At 32.8% G+C, this 21809-nt stretch overlaps 5 protein-coding genes across 5 annotated transcripts; 4 read left to right on the plus strand and 1 right to left on the minus strand.

Annotated features, from left to right (window-relative positions):
- Positions 1–1165: 1165 nt before the first annotated feature.
- LOC107187631 lies at positions 1166–3387 on the plus strand. The gene is made up of 6 exons (XM_015575774.1): positions 1166–1550; positions 1625–1778; positions 1852–2114; positions 2369–2713; positions 2959–3076; positions 3134–3387. The coding sequence occupies exons 1-6, from the start codon at positions 1368–1370 to the stop codon at positions 3385–3387; spliced, it is 1317 nt and encodes a 438-aa protein (XP_015431260.1). The 5' UTR covers positions 1166–1367.
- Positions 3388–3680: 293 nt separating this feature from the next.
- LOC107187632 (dynein intermediate chain 3, ciliary-like) lies at positions 3681–6086 on the plus strand. The gene is made up of 10 exons (XM_015575775.1): positions 3681–3860; positions 3922–4083; positions 4158–4416; positions 4484–4737; positions 4802–4961; positions 5031–5223; positions 5305–5440; positions 5506–5652; positions 5708–5920; positions 5997–6086. Exons 1-10 carry the CDS (start codon positions 3681–3683, stop codon positions 6084–6086), a joined length of 1794 nt encoding a protein of 597 aa, XP_015431261.1.
- Positions 6087–7348: 1262 nt separating this feature from the next.
- On the plus strand, positions 7349–14604 carry LOC107187633 (jouberin-like). The gene is made up of 6 exons (XM_015575776.1): positions 7349–9260; positions 9745–9893; positions 10260–10613; positions 10877–11032; positions 11821–12269; positions 13281–14604. The coding sequence occupies exons 1-6, from the start codon at positions 7349–7351 to the stop codon at positions 14602–14604; spliced, it is 4344 nt and encodes a 1447-aa protein (XP_015431262.1).
- Positions 14605–17039: 2435 nt separating this feature from the next.
- On the plus strand, positions 17040–19557 carry LOC107187720 (protein disulfide-isomerase TMX3). Its single transcript, XM_015575877.1, has 10 exons — positions 17040–17227; positions 17676–17724; positions 17806–17845; positions 17931–18094; positions 18161–18344; positions 18424–18568; positions 18660–18900; positions 18976–19168; positions 19255–19447; positions 19523–19557. The coding sequence occupies exons 1-10, from the start codon at positions 17185–17187 to the stop codon at positions 19555–19557; spliced, it is 1287 nt and encodes a 428-aa protein (XP_015431363.1). The 5' UTR covers positions 17040–17184.
- Positions 19558–20700: 1143 nt separating this feature from the next.
- Positions 20701–21762, minus strand: LOC107187741 (programmed cell death protein 5). Its single transcript, XM_015575905.1, has 4 exons — positions 21597–21762; positions 21169–21277; positions 20941–21104; positions 20701–20866 (listed from the first exon to the last, which is right to left on the minus strand). The coding sequence occupies exons 1-4, from the start codon at positions 21660–21662 to the stop codon at positions 20822–20824; spliced, it is 384 nt and encodes a 127-aa protein (XP_015431391.1). The 5' UTR covers positions 21663–21762; the 3' UTR covers positions 20701–20821.
- Positions 21763–21809: the final 47 nt, after the last annotated feature.

Consider the following 21809-nt stretch of genomic DNA (forward strand, 5'->3'; position numbering starts at 1 on the left):
ATTTGTAATTCTAGTTTCGGGTAATTGCTTTATATAATACGATTGGCATAATTTGTACAGGATGCAATGCTCCATACGACTGTCTGATGTGATATATTGCATATAATTGAAAAGAAATCAATTATTTTAGATATTTTAGATTTAAAATGTATTTTACATAAATCTCGGATACGGAAATTACTTGTGTATGTATATCGAAACACAATTTTGGAGCAAAACACTTGTGCCACTCGTATTGTTTTTGACCATTTTTTATTATTGCAATTTTTGCCCTTTTTTTTATTGAAATTTTTGCCCTATGGAAACTGCAACGTTTACACATGATACCTTTATATCATAATGTTGATCAGTAAAGGTATAATTTGTGAAAAATTATTAAGCTGAGATTCCCGCAAAATTATTGATCGCGTTTTATTTTTCTAAGAGAGCATTGTTTTCTTTTTTACTACATCATATATATATATATATATACATACTTGCGCGCGAAGAATACACAAATACTAGAAACTATTCTGTTTACTATGATAAAGTAGAAGTTTTTAAAACGTAGTTTTCCGAACAATCGTCGCTCATGATTACATTTCCATTTACACAGCATTTATAACCCACGGTACGACCGTTTCAATGAACATTTAAGGTAGAAGTAACTTCAGTGTTCTGAGTTCAACCGAGTAACCATATAAAAAGAAACACTAGGTATGAGATGACTCCTAGCAAGAAAAGAAAGTTATCCTTAACACCTTACCGCCCCGCGTACTAATAATGTTGATAAGCATTGCCAACTAACTGGCTCAATTGAGTGAGATAACGTCGTTAGGACAAGTAATATTCCATAATAGGCTCCCGGTTGACAAACGTTGGCAATGGAAAGCCGATTAATAAAGCTTCCGGACGGTAAAGTGTTAAGTAGTCTCTTCTGTGGTCGGTGTTGTTCCCCCATCCCGGACGAGTTCCCAATTGTAGGAATCTAGGGAAAAAGAGGAACTAGGCGACGGGATTGGAACTATGTGTTCTTAAGATCCTTTGATTAACCGGCTCCTGCCTTAACAACCATAGTCATGGATCTCTTCTGCGTTTCCTAGTTTTCTAACCCTTCATAACGGATCTGGGGGTCCTGATCCCACACACATATATTTTCATATAAATTTAGCGTATGTATCAGAGAAAATAATTGAATATATTAGAAATATATGGTACCTATATGATCTATATAATAACGAGCACAATTAACACTTTGAGTGACACAATTAATTTTCTGTATTGATTTATCTAGATTATGTATCCGAATATTAATCGTCTTTTTTTTTTATTGACCGTTACTTTTATCTCTTTGTTCTCGTCCGAAACACCAAGATTCGATTGCAAGAATGGAGCAAACGTACGATCTTCTAGCATTGAATAAATTTCTGCTTCAGACATTGGCATTTACAGAAGAAGTAAAACATATCTTGAAATCTGATTGCGAGGAAGCAATATTTTCTTTAAAACCGTGGTGTAAAAAAATTATTGTTAAACAGGAGGACGCTGCGAATGCTTGTACTTGTTTCAAAGTAAGGCAATTAATATGTCTTTTATATGTCTTTCATAATAAAATCGTGTTAATTTACATCTTTTCCTTTGAAAGTCCGAAATCGAAGTTGAAGAAATTGCTGCTGGAATAAGTAGAACATTGCTGCAAACACAGCAACTGCGAGAAAAGTTATCCCTTAATGTAATAAAAGAAAAGAACCATTTAAAACAACCTAATTTGTCAAAAATTTATAATCCTCACGCATTTGGTAATTATTTAATGAAAGGATAATATACTTAACATTAAACTGATTTTCATTGATACGTTTGTTATTAAATTAGGTGACGGCAGAAAAAAAGAAGATAAAACTTTAAGTACAAGCAATAACAAATTACCAACTGTAGCAGCAAAGAATGAAAATAAAAATACTGACAAAACAAAGAACAGTACGAAACAACTTGCAGCACATTCGAAGTTCGTCAGAAATAAAAATTTTCTTGCAATAAACAAACGAAATATTAAAACTATACCGGAAGTTAAAAAACATAAGAATATCAACCAGAAGTTGGATAATAATTCTAAATCTAGTTGTTCTATAACAAAGGTAGTATTTAGAGAATACACATTCGAACTGTTTACCACAGTTGTTTTTATTCACTTTTGATAGTTCTTTCAATACCGATTTTATACAAAATTTAAAAAAAAAAAAGAATAAGAAACATTCTTATTTAAATGAAGTTTTCGAAGTACTTAGCTAATAAAAATTGAATTTAATTGTATTGCTATATATTTTAATTTGTTTCTTAATTGATATTAGGTAAAGAAACTATATTAATTGTTATAACTTTTTCTACATAGACTGAGTGTCTTAGATTTGATAACAGATCTAGTACAGCATCTCCTAATGAATTAAAAAATTTAATAGAAAGACTGTCATCTCAATCTTCTAATAGTACACTCTCTAATAAGGAGGATGCAAAATGTCCAATACATGGAACTGTACCTTCACAAGTTGTGTACAAACAAAGTTTCATAACTATGGATGTCATAGACAGTATTAATACATTTAATATTCCTGGCGACATAATTAAACCACTGAAAGCTTATCATACGTATCTGAACACTAAATTTTCAGACAAACCTCTTGACAATGGAAAACGACAAAAAATGCTCAATACATTTTTGACAGAATTCAATAAAATGGTGAGTGATTCTTATGGTATGTTAAGAAAGTAATGAGTTAAAAATTTATTCCACATCTATTGCAGGATACTACTATACAAAACAATGTCGTACACAAGACTGACAATATAATGTTATTAAGTAAATTTATATCTCAATTTTCATATTTCTTTCTCAAAGATAAAGAAATGTTTGATTCGACTAATATAAAAGAAATATATGTTGAATTAAATTCCATATGGAAAAAATATAATACAACGAAATTTAACAACTTACAAATTCGAAAATCAGATGTACAAAAAACATTCATTTATAATGATTCAGATATGGCAGGATGGATGTCAAATGGAATATGGAACCTTTTTTATACAAGATATTTTGAAGGTACAATTATATTCTCTATTTTCAGTAGTATATTATTCTACTTTATTTTGTTTTTAGGAATTTCAAAAGTACAGTGTATACAATACACAAGCAGGAATCAATTGCTATCGTTTTTTGAAATGACACAACAGCTACAGCAAATACAATATGTTAAAGACTTGGTTGATATTATTTCAGAAGAAATACTTCCTAGCATTACAGTGTCTTTTGATTCTGCAAAGCCAGAATATATAAAAATATATAAAATGATCTGTATTCTTTGCCAGGGTCTAAATCCAAAAATTCCAGTTTTAGTAAGGACGGATGTGTAAAAGATAAAAATACCTTGGTGAACAACAAATTATGCATTGCTAACAACTATATACTTATGTATGTTGCTATAGTAACAGGAAAATACAGATCTCTGCAACTCTGCAGTTATTAAAAGCACACATGTGATACAAATCTTTCAGTCTATTATTTTTGTGTATTTCTTAACATGAGTAAAATAAATACTGTATCAATTTGCGACTGTAATTAGTGTATAGCACTTCATTGTAGATTTATAAAAACTAGTGTCATATTTATTGAAAATTCGTATTTATAGTGAAGTATACGAAGAAAAATGAATTTACAGTATACTTACGCAAAGAAACGATCACAATTTGGTATGCACTGTAGCTTTTCAGATTACCAAAAAATAGAAGTTGATATTAAACCACATGCAGGGTATATGCATAACTATATTCAAGTAAATCCTGTATCTCATGGAACTCAATGCGGGAAAACATATTCCGCTCATGAGGTATAACAAGTTCTAATATTTCTTATGAGTATATAAAACAATCTGTTGTTAATATCTTTAGGTGAATACAAATACTGCAACATTCAAAGACAGCGGTATGTGTCATGCTGAGGGCGGCTGGCCGAAAGATTTAAACGTAAAAGACACGGAACAAGTAGTTAGATATAAGCGTAAAATAGAAAAAGATGAATTATATATTCATACAATGCTTCAACTGTTACCTGTAGTTAAATTTTTCTATTGTTTTCTGTCTACAACAATTATACTGATATCGACAGTAATAGAAGTTATTTTCAGTCAATGGAGCATTGTATATTACAAAATAATACGTGTAATATCTATGAACAATACTTCAGTTATATGGAACCTGTTTCATTAACACAAAGAGCATATTCGCGTACAGTTAATGTGTATCGAGATGTTTTGCCGACGAAGAGACAAATAACGCATCTTTCTTGGTCACCGGATCAGGGAAACTATTTTGCAGCTAGTTACTATAATACTGATTTTACTAAAAGAGCAAACGATAATCCAGTTTCATATATTTGGGATGTGGGTAAGTTAAGGGAGAATCATTCGCAGTTGGTGCGAAAATTGAACAGGTTTGCTTAATAAATTTATAGAAAATCCAAATACTCCGTGTATGACGTTGAAACCATTCTGTCCAATTTTATCATTGGAATATAATTCGAAAGATTGTAATATATTAGTCAGTGGGTTAACGACTGGTCAAGTAGCTTGCTGGGACATTAGAAAAGGACCAGAACCAGTTGAGATAAGTTCTTTAGAATTTAGTCATAGAGACATATGCAATAAAGTCTTGTGGATAAATTCGAAAACGGGTACTGAATTTTTTAGTGCTTCGAAAGATGGGCAGGTAAAGCGAAACATAAAATAAAATTATGTTATAGATATAACGCAGAAGATTACTTGAATTTTAGATAATGTGGTGGGATACAAGAAAATTACAAACGCCTACAGAAACATTAGTGATAGATTTATCTAAACCCGAGGATCAAAATGTTGACAATGCGATTGGAATTACTGCATTACAGTTTGAACCATCAATGGGTACACGATTCATGTGTGGTCTTGAAAATGGTAAATCAAGTCTATTTGATGTTTCTTTTATTCTGTATACTTTCTACATTTACATATTTTTATACTTAGGTACAGTGATATCAGGAAATCGTAAAGGTAAAACTCCAGGGGAAAAGATTGCGACAAAATTTAAAGCCCAGTATGGACCTGTAATAGGACTGGAAAGGAATCCAACATTTGTTAAGAATTTTTTTACTATTGGCGATTGGACAACCAGGATATGGTCTGAAGACTGTAAAGAATCTTGCATTGCTTGGACACCGTAATTATATTTCATATATTTAAATATATGCTTCTTCTAATGAACAATAGTTGCAAAAATTGTGTTCAACTGACATTTTAGTGGACATAGAGATTTCTTAATGGGTGGAGCATGGAGTGTAACAAGATTTTCAGTATTTTTCTTAATAAAAATGGATGGAACTTTGGATGTATGGGATTTACTCGTTCAGCAAGATTCTCCGATTCTCAGTATAAAAGTATGTTTTTTTTTAAATTTATGAAATGTTTATATTGTCAATGTCTTGAAAATAATAAATGCTAGGTCTGTGATGAAATTTTAACATGCATACGACCTCACGAGCAAGGACAGTTGGCTGCAGTCGCTAATAAAACGGGAACAACGTTTCTACTTGAATTCTCAGAAGCACTAACAACTAATCAGAAAAACGATAAGCTTTTATTTACAGCGGTAAGTTTAATTATGTTAACTTCATTTATTGGAATTACATTATTGGAATGAACAGCTTCTTGACAGAGAAACACGTAGAGAAAAAGTGATAGAGGCAAAAAACAGAGAATTGAGATTGAAAATGAAGTCTCTTAGAAACACTAACATTGAAGTTGAATGTTCAAGTGTGAGAACTGATGAAAAACCAGATTCAAAACATCTAACTCCGGATATTAATGATACAATAATAATAAATTGTGAACAGGAATATGAAAATGCTATTGAAATAGTAAGTGTAATTCAAGGTTTTATGCACTAAGATCGTATGTTTCCTTTCAATTAGGAAAATCCATTACACTTTGTAGGAAATGACGAGACAAGCAGAAAAAGATAATGAAGAAATCAATGAAAAACATGTAATGAACGGACTAACTAATGGAAAAAGTGGTGTTTGAATATGTACATATATCTACATTATTTAAAAAAAAACTTTAATCTTCCATTTATTAATTTATTTCGTTTTAAATATTATTTTATCAAAATTACGGCATTTTATGATTAAAATTGCAATATAGAAATTTCCACATATACTTGACTGTAATCTACAAAGTATATTTAATTTTATTGTAGTATTCATAGTTTTAATAACTTTTAGCATGAATGGTAGTACTACATATAGGTAACAGTATGTTGTAGAAGTTTGTAACCAAAAGAAGAGAAATTTTATTTAACTGGTATAATGACGTTACTGGGAAAGTGAGAAGAACTTTACAAAAAAAGTGGAAAATGTAAATTAGAAATGATAGTCCGCAATACTATTCCCAAAAACCTTACGGACTTTCCGAACAACCCTATATATCGATCGAACACCTATACCTTTGACCATATTTAGTTTAACACCTGCTACCCGTTACTATCGATGTCAATACAAGCTTTCCTTTCCGAAATAGATTACATTATTACACGATTGAATTGCAGATATATTACATACAGAAATATCATTCTAATCAATTTTGTAAATTTTAAATTCTATAATATCCATAAATTAGTTATAACATATAAAGTATAAAAATGTGGAAAATTTCTGGAGAAATTGTTACGTGTAAACGCACTTTTTAAAAAGTGATAGAATTCGTGAAGTTTTAAGTGATGCATTTAACCGGAAGGAAAATACGGACCAATCATATCAATTCGTGTGCGAATTGAGAGAATCTGAAGAATGCTCTGCGTTTGAAGAGTCATATAACCTCTAAAAAGTTGGACGTAATTGAACGGAAACTGGATTAAATTAAATGTCAAATGTTTCTCCATAAGAGATACGAGACAAATATATAGAATTGTTTATATTATTACGTTGCTATTTGCTTTATTGTCGAAAAAAACATTATGAGGAAAAATACGAAAGTAATGTTTCGTTTCGTTTTAAAATAAAATTTGAAACCGAAGAATAAGTACATGTTTCGTTGCTTCATTATATTTCTCTTCACACGGTGCAATTACTCTTATGCCACAAACACGCTTTACATTAAATACCGTTCTATTTAAGGGATCGTTATCTCTAAACCACTTAACCCTTTTCAATATTTCTTCTTTATTGACAAAAGTATTACAATGTATACCTGCTTAAAGTATTTCATAATTATATGGTAAAAGAAAAAGTATCTTTGATCAACTGGTTAGACATAAACATTGTACACATTAAATAATTCTGACCGTAATGAGAAAAGCTCAATCGTTGCAAAATTCTAGTTGGATTTCCAATTTTAATGATGATGCGATGGAATCAAAATCACGGAGTACATTAGCAAAAAGGAAGAAGAAAAAACAAAGTCAAGACGAAACGAGTTATCATCTGATTAACAGTAGTAAATCACAATCCAAGAATAATGAAAGCAACAAATCATCCGAAGATTCTGTTTCCGTTGACAAAACGACAAGAGATGTTGAAAAACCCATATGTGATACAAACAAGTCAGACAGATTCGACAATACCGTTTCTACGGATTTGGAGGAATTCGCATCAGAATCGATGAACGTAGTTGTTGACGTTCATCGTGAATATAAAGCAGACAAATGTAGCGAGAACACAATAGACGAAGTAAACATATCGGCAAAAGGGTCTCCGAGCTTTCAAATATTTTCAAAAACTAATACTCTTCGGGACAAGAGGAACGAATACCAGAAATTCAGTCAGGTTAGGAATCAGAAACAGAAGGAAAAATCTGATGATATAGAGATCGTGGATTCGATAGACTTGATAGAAGAATTTGATGGATCGTCAACGATTAAATCGAACGAAAGAAGAAAGGGTAGATCAATTAAGAAAAATTGTAATCAATCTTCTATTGAAGAGAAACCACAGAGTAGAGGGAAGTGGGGGGCGCTGCAATCTCAAACGGAAGAATTGAAAAAACCGCCACGAAAACGTTGGTCGAAAGACACTTCCGTAATTCGATTACCAGAAGTAAAGACCGGTTCCTGGGCTGCACCCAGGGAAAAGAAGTTTCCGTTACGTCAGGAACCAGACGAAATCGATGAAAAATCATTTCTCGAAGGTTACGATAATGCGGCGTTTGTTTCGGAAAACGAGGAAATTCTCAGAATCGAGACCGATCACAACAATCATGAAGATACGAGAATCGAAATGAAAAGGAAAGATGATATTATCAACGAAAAGTTCGAAAAATCAAAACTGTCTGCGGACGAGAAATCGATACCAAACGAGACGGTTATTTCTATCGAGACCATAAACAAATCGGAAAATTCTAATTTTGTTAAACTCGAAAATCAAAGGAGAAATGGGTCGCTAAGCAACGAGAATAATGTATCGTCGAGAAACAGAACAAACCATGAAACGGCGAACAAGAGAACAGATTCGGATAAAAGTGTCGATAATGATTCGGACGCATCGATTGTATCGCAGACCATAGAAGATATTACTGTGCGATCGAATTATCGGTCCTCCGAAGAAATATCAACAAAAGATCGGCGTTCCACGAATAAAAAATCTAAACGAATTAACAAAAAGTCTTCTATCGATAGTCAAGCTTATTCTAGTCAGCAAACTATATCTGCGACTGAGGATGACGATCCGGAAGATAGTCACTCAAGGGAAACAGGCGACGAGAAAAAATCAAGAAAATCTCTTGTTAAGAAGAAAAAACCGGGAAATCATCGTCGATCGAAAAGTGAAACGGAAAAAAGAAAAAGCTCTAAGAATGTGTCCAGTTCCGTTGTGAATAGTCCGCGTTTGAATGTAACCGAGGATGATTCAAAGAAGAAAAGGAAGAGGAAAAAGAGCGCGAAATACATTTCTGTGATGATCCATAGGGCGAACATGTTGGAGGTCGATTACATAACGAAGCACCCGATGGTCAAGGTTCACATCGTGAATGCTGAAACCGGCGAGTACTTGAAAACCGAATCCGGAACTTATTTACAGCCTATGATCACCAGTAAATATGATTTCAAAGAATATAGGTCTATAGTGCCTGCGTGGGAAGAGGAACTCGTCTTCGAGCACGATTTTGACTCGTTGCTAAAAACTGACAACGATCAAGTTATGATTTTATTTGAAATCGTTGACCTGTTGAGTTTTGCTGAAGCCAGCTTTAATTATGATAAATTGGGCAAGTGTTTACGATACGCTTATGTGCAGGATGTTTCAGAAAAAGAAAACTAAACTTTGGAGGGTTATTTCACTTTTTTCTTCTCAGAACGCAAGGATTTCATGTAATATTAAGCATTTATTTCATTATTTGGCTTTTTCGTGAAATCACAACGTATTAATGTTATAATTTTCACACTTAATTGGAATTACGTGTTATTATTGCGAAAATATTATTAAATAATTGCCAGGTATTTTTTGAAAATATGACACAGGACTAATTAGAATGAAATATGCAGTAGCTTTGATTGCTTGATAATCTTGCAAAGACATTAAAAAATATTAATAGTAATTATAGCTGATCATTTTCCTGAATTTAAAATTTTATAGAATCAGCTTCAAAATCTACAGCATCAGTTCCTAATGTTTGATCAGTTATTTCTGAGACATGCTGTATTGTAATATGTAAATATGCTTTTAAATAATTTGGTAAATCTTACATATAGGCCATGAAGGTTGTTGGTACAAGATTGCTTGGGCTTTTTTGAAACCTGTAGGGAGGAACAATGTCTGTCACATCAATAAGAAAGTTAGACTACAATTGTACAAGTCTCGTAAGAGCTTGAAAAAGTTTGACAAGTTTCATACATGTGAAGTAAGTGGTCCTAGATACAACACTGTATTACAATAGACTTGAAGAGTGTCTTTTTATAGAAACATAGATTGAATCACTGCATTGTCATTCTCATTACAAGAAATACTTAAGAGAAAACACATTTTTATATATTATCTTGGAAAATCTTTAATACTTGGTAACTTTGCCTTCAAAGAAACATAAAGACTCCAGAAAAGACGTTAACTTCTGTTTGATTTAAAATGTTGTTTGCCAGGATCGTTTTAAAATCAAATTAGTATACCAAGCTGTAATCAAATTACGTTACATTTAGATTGATACTTTTATATGAACACGTTTGTTTAGTGATTTGTCTTGTGGATTTCAAGTTTCTTATCAATTTTTCAGGTGTACACGTGGTGGAAAACTAATATCAGACAAAAGTACCCCAGCAGTTTATTCGTCACGGTGACGTCCATCGATCCGCCTAAATTGGAACCAGTTCTTTATCAGCAACTGTCATTATACGATTTATCGGACGCACGCAGTGAATCGCAAAGGACTTTAAACCGTACATCGAAGTCCATAGATTTACCGAAATGGACGCGATTGTCGGCACAATCTTGCAAAGTACCAAATGAAATTACTTTTGAGACCGAAGTCAGCGAGAACGGTTGCTTTTTCGTTGCTTTCAGTAACAACGGCAAATATTTAGCGTGCACCCATTCTGAAGAGCAAGACTATCCTGTTGTCGTTTATGAGGTGGAATTTACCTACTTACTGCTGTGCATAATGATTGCTACTCTAAGAAAATCAAACTACATCGAATCGTTTTTTGTCATACATTAATAGACAAAAGTTCAGTATTTTTCTGTTTTAGAAATTAAGTATCGTATTGAGTTATACAAATCATTAGTATACAGTTTACTTAGCCTTGCAATTTGTATACCCAGCAGCATATAATAATATCAATGAATATATGTCGCTGCCTTTGTTAAATATGTTCAAGATCTGTCTGTCGTTAGGTCGAGGCTAAAAAAATTCACGTACGATTTTCCGGGCACAAGACTTTCATTTATTCCCTAAATTGGTCCGACAACGATAATTATCTGCTTTCCGTTTCGTCAGACCAAACTGCTCGTATTTGGGATGTGCAGAATCAAATTATCCAGCATGTAGAAGTAAGCATTTTTAATGTTATAAATGCTCTATAATTATAAATAATTATAAATAATTATACAGGTTACTTTAGCTTACTGTTAGTAGTTCAAGTAAAATCGCAAACACTTGATATCATGAACAATGGTATATAGTATTTTTAATAAGTTACTTTAAGAGTTTTGGTATCTGGAAGAATATAGTTCCTAAAAAACTTAAGAACATTTTAACCTTTCGGGATAAGTTCTGGTGTTGTTCCATAGACAGTCCTCTAAATAGATTACAAATTTTATTAATAGTGTACAATTCGGTTGGTATTTCCTCAAAGGTATTTTCTTCAAACTTTAATACGTTGAAAGGTAATACGTCTAAAAAGGCAAAATATCATTTCAAAAAATGTCGCAAACAATTAGAAGTACCTGTAATTTCAAGTGAATTTGTAACCGAAATCTAACATAAACGTCATTATAAATGCAGATTAAATGAAAGAACATAAGCTGTAAACACTAAACGAGAGATTTAATTGCTTATTTTCGAAGGATTATACTGATCAGAGTTGGTTAGAGCTAGTTTAATAAAATTAATATAATTTTCAAAATTGTTTGCGACATTTTTTAAAATGATATTTTCCCTTATAGAGAGCCCCTTCCAACATATTAAAGTTTGAAGAAAATCGGAGATATCGACCGAATTGTACACTATTATCGAAATTTGAATATTCAAATAGAAGATATACACAGTAAATTCCATTTTAAACAAAATAATGCAAATCAGGCTTGTGAAAATTATATGTTCTAATTGGACGTAATAGATGATGCCACATCCATCGTACGTGTACTGCGGCAAATTCGATCCCGAAAACGCTGCAATCGTAGCGACCGGATGCTACGATCGGATCGCCCGAATCTGGACGCGGGATAAGAAATCGCGAAATCGGGATCTTAATCAAGAATTAGAAGGCCACGAAGGTTTTATAAATTCCATGTGCTTTCAAAAGAACAGTAATTTGTTGACCGCGGACAGCGTTGGGATAATAATCTTATGGATAGTGAAGAAAGTTCAAGGCAAATCGTTCCGTAAAGAATGGCACATATCGCGGAAGATAAAGGTCAGGGAGATCACCGGCGTGATAATCAACACCATACTCTTGCATCCGTTGGAATCTAGGCTCCTCGTCCACTCGAGAAACAACGGATTAAGAATGTTGGATTTAGCGACCGGCGTCGTCTTGCAGAAATACAATGAATTGAACAATCAAAGGTATATATCCTTATTCTTTTGTTAGCTGTCAACGTGGATTTATGACACGGTCAAGAATCCTTATAACTTGAAGGAATTGTTAAACATGTGTTTCTAGCGTTTGGCTACCAAATGTCTGAAGTACTTAAAAGGGTAGCGCCTAACTTCCGGTCTTACTAGATGAGAAAATAGACGGAAGTACATATAGAATTTATTTATATTTAGCTCAGATTCGATCTCATCTCCTGGATTATTATAATATATATATTGTCACGTATGATGCGCCAATAGCTTAAGCCTGAAATATTTGGCGTGAACGGTATACATTGTAGCGTGGAAATTCTTTGATACAATAATGACCTGCCATAAATCCAAGGTTTCTGAAAGTACTTACAGCATTGTACTTAATGGTTCTCAAGAATGGATTCCAGAAAACGGGACTTTGACATAGTGAGATAGTAAACCCAGTGGGACCATAAATTATAATCCTTTGTGATTCAAATCAAGCTAGGATCGTCAGGCCCAGAACTGTCTTCGGTATTTCCGAAATTTTCAGAATTGACTTATGAACGGGAAACTATAAGATTTCCGATGAGAGGGGATCTATATACCCTCTTAAAGGGGGAATGTTTTGCAGGGCCAAGGGTGTCAGGTATATACGCAGTCGTAATACCTTTTGTTGATCAGCCAATGAAGACCTTTAATGGCTCTGCTAGTTTTACTACCTCATTATATTGTCATTTCCTAGTAAACCTGTATACATTCGTAATTGAAGTAGACGCAAACTGAATAATTCAGTAAACATTTTGAAAACACTCATTAAATACTACTATTCAAAGATATCTTTCAGCCGGCAGCCTCTAACCCAAGTAGCGCATGACGCCTTGAAGACATCCATTTTACGGCTATTTTAAGTCTAAGGCGCCTTTAAGCCGTCATTACGCGTCATGTGCTACCTGAGAAAGTACAACGGCCTAGAATTTAATACTTTAATCACCCTAAATCCGGTCTTGGCAGAAATATTTATTACAGGATACAATCGACAGCCTGTATATCACCGTGTGGCGGTTTGATCCTCTGCGGAGGAGAGGATTCCACGTTGAACATTTGGAATCTGGAAACAGGTAGCCTTCTCGCACGGTACACGCTGGACAAGAATTTCCGCGCGGTGACCTGCGTGGACTATCATCCGTACGACCACGTGTTGGCCTTGTCAACGTTCGGTAGTCCCGCACCAGTGAAAATTTTGAGGTTCAACAAAAACGTCAGCGGCGAAGACATAGGACTGAAGACGGTCGGGGATATCACGGGTAAAACAGCTATCGGCGACACTTCTTTGAGAATCTTGAACACTCCTGTGACGCCCAGGGAAAAATCACGATCGAGCAGCAGAATTCATACACCGGAGGCAATTTTGAGGGAGAGAAGTCTGCAGTCCAGTCGTGGTTGCAAACTGAATACTCCTCCCGTGGATGAGTCGTCTAACAAAGTGCTATTGGAAAAGGACAGCAAACGCACGGACACAAAGATGAAGCTTCTGCGATTGAACGAGACCGAGGCGACTATGAAGAGCCGTAGCGCGAATCGTTTGTATAATATCATCGAGAAGATCGACAGAATTCTGTCGAACACGTCCAGATCGTCAGGCGACATCGAGTCCGGGCGAAATCATACGTTTACCAAGGAAACGAGTAAGGATAGAATTTTTACGATTCAGAACGAGAATATAGAGAGACGACGAACGAAAACGAGGAAGAACAAGTCGTTCGCTTATTGGAGCGGTGAGGATCATTCGAATTCATATTTTGAATCGAGTACAGCCAGCAGCGTGAAACCGGAAGTCATGGAGCTGGAGAGGTTAGGTAGAACAAAGGCGGGCGATTCGAACACCAAGAAGAGATCTCAAAGCGCGAATGTGTCAAAGAGCAATGGAATACACGAGGACGATGCGATGAAGCATTTTTCCGACAGCACGGCGAATTATCGACGAAATAAAGATCATGACGAAGTGGTGAATATGTTTGCGGCAAAAAGTATAGAATCTTCGTTTATTATTCCAGTTAAGGAACGTAAAGTGAAAGATTGTTCTAAAAATAATTCATTTAATAACGATCGTTCGAATTCTTCCGGAAGTGCCGGAACGTATGTTGTTGAAAAAAATAATGCCGGGAGGAACGACGACGATGGCTCGATGAAATTATTAGGCAATGAAGATTTAATTGGAACCGACACAGAAAACGATCTGGCAAATGTTGGACGTACCGGAAGCGATAGCTCAGCGATCAGCAATGCAACTTTTACTATTGAAAACGAAGTGCCTATTCCTATGCCTAGAAGAAAGAAAAATCTTTCTTGAAGTAATTTCAGTAAGGAAGCAGGAATAAAACATTCAATGTATAAATATATTTATATGTAAAAATATATATTATGGTAAGAGAAAATAGCTATACTTAGAAAATGGATTCTATCTATCTTACTTTTGATTGTAAGTGTATTTTTTTGCATGTACTTTAAGTTATATTAAGCTGGACTGAGTTTTGTAATGTACATGAGGTTGTCGAACTTGTAATAAGTTTTTGTTTTATATATACAGTGCAGTCCGGGTTATTGCGACACCGCTTCTAACTTGCTGTCTAAGTTCGGTTCCCATATACATTACTTCATATATATTTTCATTCTGCTTATAACAACATTCGTTTACAGTGACGTAATTTCTCTGTCCCTTGAATGTCGCTATAAACGGACTCCACTGTGCTTGACTGTCAGGAAAGTTGTGTTTCCTTCCATAAAAAAGTATTATTTATGTATTTTAGTATTATATACGATTAGTATGTTTTACACGTTTAGAGTAATAAATTAGCTTTTCATTACAATATATAAACACAAAGTGTAGTGTTTCTTTGTTTAATATAAACATTTTTCTGATATTCTTGAAAGTATCAAAAAGACGGGACAAAAAGTGATATAAAAGTGAAGGGAAAAAATACATTTGAATGTTAAATAGAAAAGAAAATTGGATTAAATGAAAATTGTTGTGATAATAAAAATATATTTATTTATATATTTATTTGTATATACTTTTGTAATTGTATGTCAATTATTGGTTATATGCATGAAGCTGGTTAAGAAATCGATTATATTTATCAGTGAAACATTTGTGCTTTATAAAGTAGGAATGAATTTTTCGTACGTTTTACGAGTTACCGTAAAATTGTCCGAATATAAATGAAACTTCAGCAAGCAGCGCATATATTATTTTCCATTACGACAATGGGTACCTTTTTTGGTGGAATCTTTAAGTTTCTTACTAAACTAATTATTCTACCCGTCTTATATTTACTATATTTACATTCTTTTTGTCTAATGAGCTTAATGAACATGTTGCTCACCATTTATTTCCTATTTCTACTCGAAGTAGTCGGTGTCCAACCGTTATCTATCGAATACTATGAAACAGGAGAAGAGGTACGCAATTTTTTATTAAAAAAAAGAAAACCAGTAAAACACCCAATATAATAAAGTTCCGTGGTTTTCACAAATATTCAACTTTTATTTATACAAATGTTTATTTAACGCGATGACGTTTTTCAAATGTGGAGGTTCTAATTTTCAAATGTATTAATGCCAATGCGCGTAGCTGCGAAATATAAATTCTCAAATTTAAATTCTGTTCGATCGGTTTGAAATATCCAAAGACTGGACAACAGCAACAAAATACGTAGAAGATTGAAGATTTGACGATTAACCCATAAATTCGTTACATATAATTATAAAAAATGAATCTTGCAAAACGTGGTGAAAAATGGGCGGTATATTGACAAGTTTGGCTACCATTGCCGTCACCATAATTTTTTTCCCTTTTTTATTCCTTTGCTACGCGTACATCCTCTTCGTCATGATCATATTTAACATCATACACTCGTTCTATATCTTTCTCTTAATATTGCTCAGTGGTTTCCCCGATAGCACGGTTACCGATTAACGTTTTGCGTAAGTGGCTCAAAATTACCAATCGAAAATGTCAAAAAAAAAAGTGTACGATTATTTTTCTACGAGTGCACTACGCGCGGCCTACTTTACGACATTCTTTTTAGGACTCCGATGAGGTTGGATCCAATACGGAATCTGATGATACGTCCGAGTCAACAAACACGTGAAAATTTTGACATAAATATATATATGTGTATATATATACATACGTGTATAATTGTACGAATGAAACAGAAGAAACTGTCACTCATGTTCAGCTAAACGCCAAATACCTTTCATACCATGTGTAAATAAAATCCTGATCTTCGTAAACAGAAAGATTAATTTGTGTTGGTATTCAACTCACCAGTCGTTTTGCACCGAAGATCATTTCTGGGATACAACAGTTGGCACTGTAACTTGGAACGTAAACTGATATTACACGTTGCCCACGTACAATTATTTAATTCACACAATTTATTGGATTGTACTATGTTATGTACTACTATAGTTCAAATTGCAAATTCAGAGATTCTGTGAGTGATAATGACAATGACTAGAAGTAGAATATAAGATGTATATACACTCGGGTCTTCTCAGTTCAGACAAACCTCAGGTTTATAATGCCTAATTAATAAGTCCATTAAAGGTATGCACACGAACCACAGACTCTTATAAATTTGCGATTAATGCATTTTTTACGTCCCCACTCCGAGCGCTCCTGTCATACATTCATGCAGTTATTAGGTTTAAAGCGCAGAACTCAGCAGTCACGGGAAGCCGGTATGAGGACCGTATGGTGTTGCACAACGAAAACATGGTAGATGTACACTGGAATTTATCGTGTGTGTGGCAATTTAACAGCTAAAAGTGTTAACCGTAGTAATTATGTGGAAATAAATTGACCGCAACATTTTGGGGTTCGAAACGGAAAAGGCTTCGCCTAATTAACTATCCTTTTGCTGCAATGGTAACGTTAACGAGATTTGTGCTCATCGCAACTATTTATGGTAAATATAGTCGATACTATTAATTAATTGCAGAAGTTAATATTGTTCTAACATTAATTTCGGACGCTTATGTGTTCCATTCGATATATGCTTTCCGTAACCTTAAATACTATCGATCGATGACATACTGCTGTCAGAAAACACTCTTAATTTCGTTTTGTCTTTGAAGTTTGTTTACCAGAACAATTGTTGTGGAAACAGTGATTAAAAAGATAACGCGTCTTTTAATCAACATGTTTTAGTACGAGAAAGTAAACGTATTTTGTTTAAAATCTGCCTATAGTTAATTTATTTTTCTGTTAATAAAAAGCACTAAGCATTAATTTATCCTGTCTTTAATTATTTTTATACTCTATAACAACTTTACATAAGTGTTTTCTATTTTGTATATCGTAAAGTATAATATAAATGTCATGGAATGTATTAAAATATAATGTAACTTTTTCAGGAATTTTCGCACATGTAACAGCATCACGTGTACTTGAATTAAGAGACAGGTGTGAAATATTCATAATTATGCCTACATTATTTACGTGTAAATTATATGTACATATATATTTATTAGAATTCCTTTATAGGTTCTTAGATATTCATAAGGATGGACAATGGCTAGTAATGGTACAAACATGATATAAATTAAATATATTAAATATATAGACAGAATGATTGTTCATAAAAGTTATAATTTTCATTTTCATTTCAGATGTATGCACCATGGTGTGCACATTGTAAAAGATTGGAACCAATTTGGGCTAATGTAGCACAGCATTTGCATTCAACTTCGATACGGGTAGGACGAGTTGATTGCACTCAGTTTACGAACGTAGCGCATGCTTTCAAAGTTAAGGGATTTCCGACCATTATATTGTAAGTGGAAGAATAACTTGTTAATATATAAAATTAAGAAATTAATATTCGCTTATTTATGGACAGTTTAAAAGGCGAGCAAGAATTTATCTATCATGGGGATAGGACAAGAGATGAAATAGTCAAGTTTGCATTAAGAGTGAGCGGTCCACCAGTTCAAGAAATAACAAAAACTCACAGTTTCGACACAATTAAAAGAGAACGTGGTTTATACTTTTTATATGTTGGAGAGAAATCTGGGCTGTTATGGGTAAGATTGAAATGTAATTTTTAAATGTATATTATTAAAAAAACTTCTTTTGACCAAAAAAAAAAATGAACATACACAGGAATTTTATCACAAGACTGCAGATGTGTTCCAACCGCATGCATTTTTCTATCAGTCTCACCCAAATATTGTTAACAAACATGCTCCTGTAGAAAATACACCGGCATTGTTAGTTTATAAAGAAAATTCACACTATAATTTTACTGGTAAGTAAAGTAAAAGAGGTAGTAAGGTAATTACAATGATTAATACGTATCTTATAAAATAATTCACATTGGCATAAACTTTTCGATACAGGTCACACTATAAATGACATAGAAAAATTAAACGCGACTTTATATAAATGGATAAACGCAGAACGTTTTCCTACGTTCCCAAAAGTAACCAGAGGAAATATAAATCAACTCTTTTTAACAAATAAGAATTTGGTTTTAGCAGTGGTGGAGGAGAATCAATTGGAGGAAGTACCGCCACATATGGTGCGATTTAGAGACATGGTTGAGTCTATAATTAAAAGTAAACGAGAAAAGTATCACGAGTATGTCACATTTATTAATAATACACACATCGTTTATCTTGATCGAAATTTAATCATTATTATTTTTGTGATTAGCCATTTTCAGTTTGGTTGGATAGCTAGTCCTGATCTAGTCAATAGTATAGCAATGATGGTTCTACCTTTGCCAAGTTTAATTGTTATTAATACTACGACAAATCACCATCATATTCCAGAAGACGAAACAGAAAAATTAACTCCTCATGTCATAGAGTTGTTCCTAGAGCAAATTCGTAACGAAAGTGCTCCGGTAATTAAAATGTTATCTTTTTTTATATAAATTTAAATTACTTTTGCTCGAATCGAAGGAAATTGAAACGAAGATATAATTTTCAGCGATATGGTGGAAACAATTGGCTAATACATATTTATAGATCATGGTTTGAATTAAAAACAACTCTTATTACGATGTGGATGGGTAATCCTATTTTGACAATGGTCTTATTTGGCTTACCGGCTGGGTTCTTATCACTGATATGTTACGGCATTTGTTGTCCAGATATTTTGGATGCGAACGATGAAGAAGAAGGTAAATTTAAGCTTCTTTTAAATGTTAATTTCTATATTTATATTTTGTTCTCCTTAACATCTTGTGGTTTTACAGAACACTCGGGGACAAATCATATGAAGAAAGACTAACAATATTTAGGCTAGTATTATTTCTATTAAATAATTTCATGAGTATTGATAATGTGAATGTGTATATATTCTTATTTATAATTTTCTAATTTTTAATTTTACATTGGTAAATTTTATCAAATGAAAAGTCATTTAGTTGATATTTGTGACCTTTTGTGTGAATCAGTATGATTATGTGGATTTTTTAATGTCATTGTAGTAAATGAAGTGGAAAAATTGTATGAATTAGATAGAATAATAATTGATCCTTATCCGGCGATTTTCGACAAATTCATGAACTGGAGGATGCTTCGTTTTTCCGAGACATAGTGCGTACTCTTGTACATGATGAAAAACAACCTTGTATTCTTAGGTACTAATTCTTTATTTAAATAAGATTAATAGAGTACTAGCACAAGTACACTATATGTAATTACTTTTTTTCTTTATAAAATATACAAGGAATATTTAATTTTTATTGCGTTAATACATGTATATATAATAATTGCCAGATACAATTCTTTATTTATTATTACTGTCTGTGATCTACTTCACTTTCGTATTATATCGCTAAATTATATACTGCTATTTGTTCATACGTGATATTTTATTTATTAAAATTCGGTATAGATATGGAAGCATTGAATTAAAAAAAAATCTATACCCTGCCGGATGAAGGATGAAACAAATCTTAGCTAAGTAGAATGTTCACAAGACAATACAAACCATACAATTAAACGAGATTTTTTTTTAATCTTGTCAAAGAATTTGTCTCATATTATAATTTTTCAGTGAATGAAGTATATTCACGAATTGTGAAAGAATGTGAATAAAATGATTTGAATTGGACTTTCTGATTGAATTTAACAACTACAATTAATGTTTTCCTTGTATAAGCATAGTAAAAGGAGTGGTTTATATCATCATGAATTCTTGTAAATCATTACACGTTTTTTTAAAAGAAAACATTATGCATTTTAAATGTGTATTTACCTATATTTAATAAAGAAAACTATAATACCATGAATGTCTTTTAATAATAATGCAGTTAACAAATATTAATGATATTGATATGAATTTAACTGACAAGAATATACTAAAAATCTTAAAAATGGTATTAGATTTCGATTACGTATTTTTATTTTTTTTTATTTCAATGTACCATCAAACATAAGAACATACAACCTAATTAAGCGTATATATCTGTGTATTATAACTTCAATTCTTGATTAGAAATAAAACAGAGTGAAATGTAGCTCGGCAAACCATGTATCATTTAACATTGTTATAAATCATCATCAGAATCGAGTGCTGCTCTTCGTCTGTCAAACTAAAATTTTAATTTTTCTCGTTAACACCAGTGCGACTAAAGAATACGAATATACAACATATATTTTAACTAACCTTGACAACAGTTCTACGTTGTGTTTGTTGATTTACACTTTCAAGTAAGCTAATGAGTTCTTTCTCTCCTAGTCTTCCAGGTAGTTGACCCCGCTGTGCCATACTTAATATCATGTCTTCTACCATCTTTCCTTTCTCAGGTTTACCAAGAGACAATGTATTAACTATAGAAATGCACCCATTAGACAATTATATTTCAATGAAACTTGAATACATTAATATTCTTACGTCTTGCTCTGGCTGATTGATCCAATACTTGACTAAGAATGGAATTCCTCATGTCTTCCATTTGTTGCCTTTTTTCTTCCATTGCTTGTTTGTTGTCACCATTGTTACCCTATGCATTTATTTATGAAATGTAATTGTGAAAATTAAATAAAAGCGTATAAAAATAGGTTATATGTATAGTATCTATACAGTATAATTAAAGATAAATATAGTTTCACTTATACCCTAAACATAATAAAATTATCATAAGAAACCTAGTTAATAACATGACTTCAAACTTCAATTGTAATAATTTCATATATAATTGTAATCACGCATTTTTATTTATAATTGTTTCTCAAAGTGTTCATAATTCGGGATATTCAAATGTGACATATTACAAAGAATTTAATTTTGGAGTTGTAAAACATCTGCATCTTTTAATATACCTTATATTGTGACTGCAACTGAGCTAATCGTTGCTGCCGTATCGCTTCGAGCTCCGGATCCGACATTCTTCACTAAATTAACCTTGCACTATATGATTTTTAAGTAAAACCACAATTCAATGTGTTTCTCAAAAGTACAACTACAACCGCACCAGTTAGCAATCGTAATTCCTATTAAAGTATTGCCGCAAGCAATATGAAGTTAGTCGAATA

This window comes from Dufourea novaeangliae, unplaced genomic scaffold, assembly GCF_001272555.1.
Source record: "Dufourea novaeangliae isolate 0120121106 unplaced genomic scaffold, ASM127255v1 scaffold101, whole genome shotgun sequence".
Lineage (NCBI taxonomy): Eukaryota > Metazoa > Arthropoda > Insecta > Hymenoptera > Halictidae > Dufourea > Dufourea novaeangliae.

What these genes read in the sequence shown, in the direction of transcription:
- LOC107187632 (XM_015575775.1), top strand. Translation starts at nt 3,681, where the DNA reads ATGAATTTACAGTATACTTACGCAAAGAAACGATCACAATTTGGTATG. An exon ending in CATGTGTGGTCTTGAAAATG is followed by an intron (nt 4,962 to 5,030) that starts GTAAATCAAGTC and finishes TTTTATACTTAG; the next exon opens with GTACAGTGATATCAGGAAAT. An exon ending in CTCCGATTCTCAGTATAAAA is followed by an intron (nt 5,441 to 5,505) that starts GTATGTTTTTTT and finishes AATAAATGCTAG; the next exon opens with GTCTGTGATGAAATTTTAAC.
- LOC107187720 (XM_015575877.1), top strand. Translation starts at nt 17,185, where the DNA reads ATGGTAACGTTAACGAGATTTGTGCTCATCGCAACTATTTATG. An exon ending in TTCGTAACGAAAGTGCTCCG is followed by an intron (nt 19,169 to 19,254) that starts GTAATTAAAATG and finishes TATAATTTTCAG; the next exon opens with CGATATGGTGGAAACAATTG. An exon ending in TGCGAACGATGAAGAAGAAG is followed by an intron (nt 19,448 to 19,522) that starts GTAAATTTAAGC and finishes GTGGTTTTACAG; the next exon opens with AACACTCGGGGACAAATCAT.
- LOC107187631 (XM_015575774.1), top strand. Translation starts at nt 1,368, where the DNA reads ATGGAGCAAACGTACGATCTTCTAGCATTGAATAAATTTCTGCTTCAG. An exon ending in TTATAATCCTCACGCATTTG is followed by an intron (nt 1,779 to 1,851) that starts GTAATTATTTAA and finishes TTATTAAATTAG; the next exon opens with GTGACGGCAGAAAAAAAGAA. An exon ending in TTATACAAGATATTTTGAAG is followed by an intron (nt 3,077 to 3,133) that starts GTACAATTATAT and finishes TTTTGTTTTTAG; the next exon opens with GAATTTCAAAAGTACAGTGT.
- LOC107187741 (XM_015575905.1), bottom strand. Translation starts at nt 21,662, where the DNA reads ATGTCGGATCCGGAGCTCGAAGCGATACGGCAGCAACGATTAGCTCAG. An exon ending in TCAATCAGCCAGAGCAAGAC is followed by an intron (nt 21,105 to 21,168) that starts GTAAGAATATTA and finishes GCATTTCTATAG; the next exon opens with TTAATACATTGTCTCTTGGT. An exon ending in AACGTAGAACTGTTGTCAAG is followed by an intron (nt 20,867 to 20,940) that starts GTTAGTTAAAAT and finishes TTAAAATTTTAG; the next exon opens with TTTGACAGACGAAGAGCAGC.
- LOC107187633 (XM_015575776.1), top strand. Translation starts at nt 7,349, where the DNA reads ATGAGAAAAGCTCAATCGTTGCAAAATTCTAGTTGGATTTCCAATTTT. An exon ending in AAATTATCCAGCATGTAGAA is followed by an intron (nt 11,033 to 11,820) that starts GTAAGCATTTTT and finishes TGGACGTAATAG; the next exon opens with ATGATGCCACATCCATCGTA. An exon ending in AATGAATTGAACAATCAAAG is followed by an intron (nt 12,270 to 13,280) that starts GTATATATCCTT and finishes TATTTATTACAG; the next exon opens with GATACAATCGACAGCCTGTA.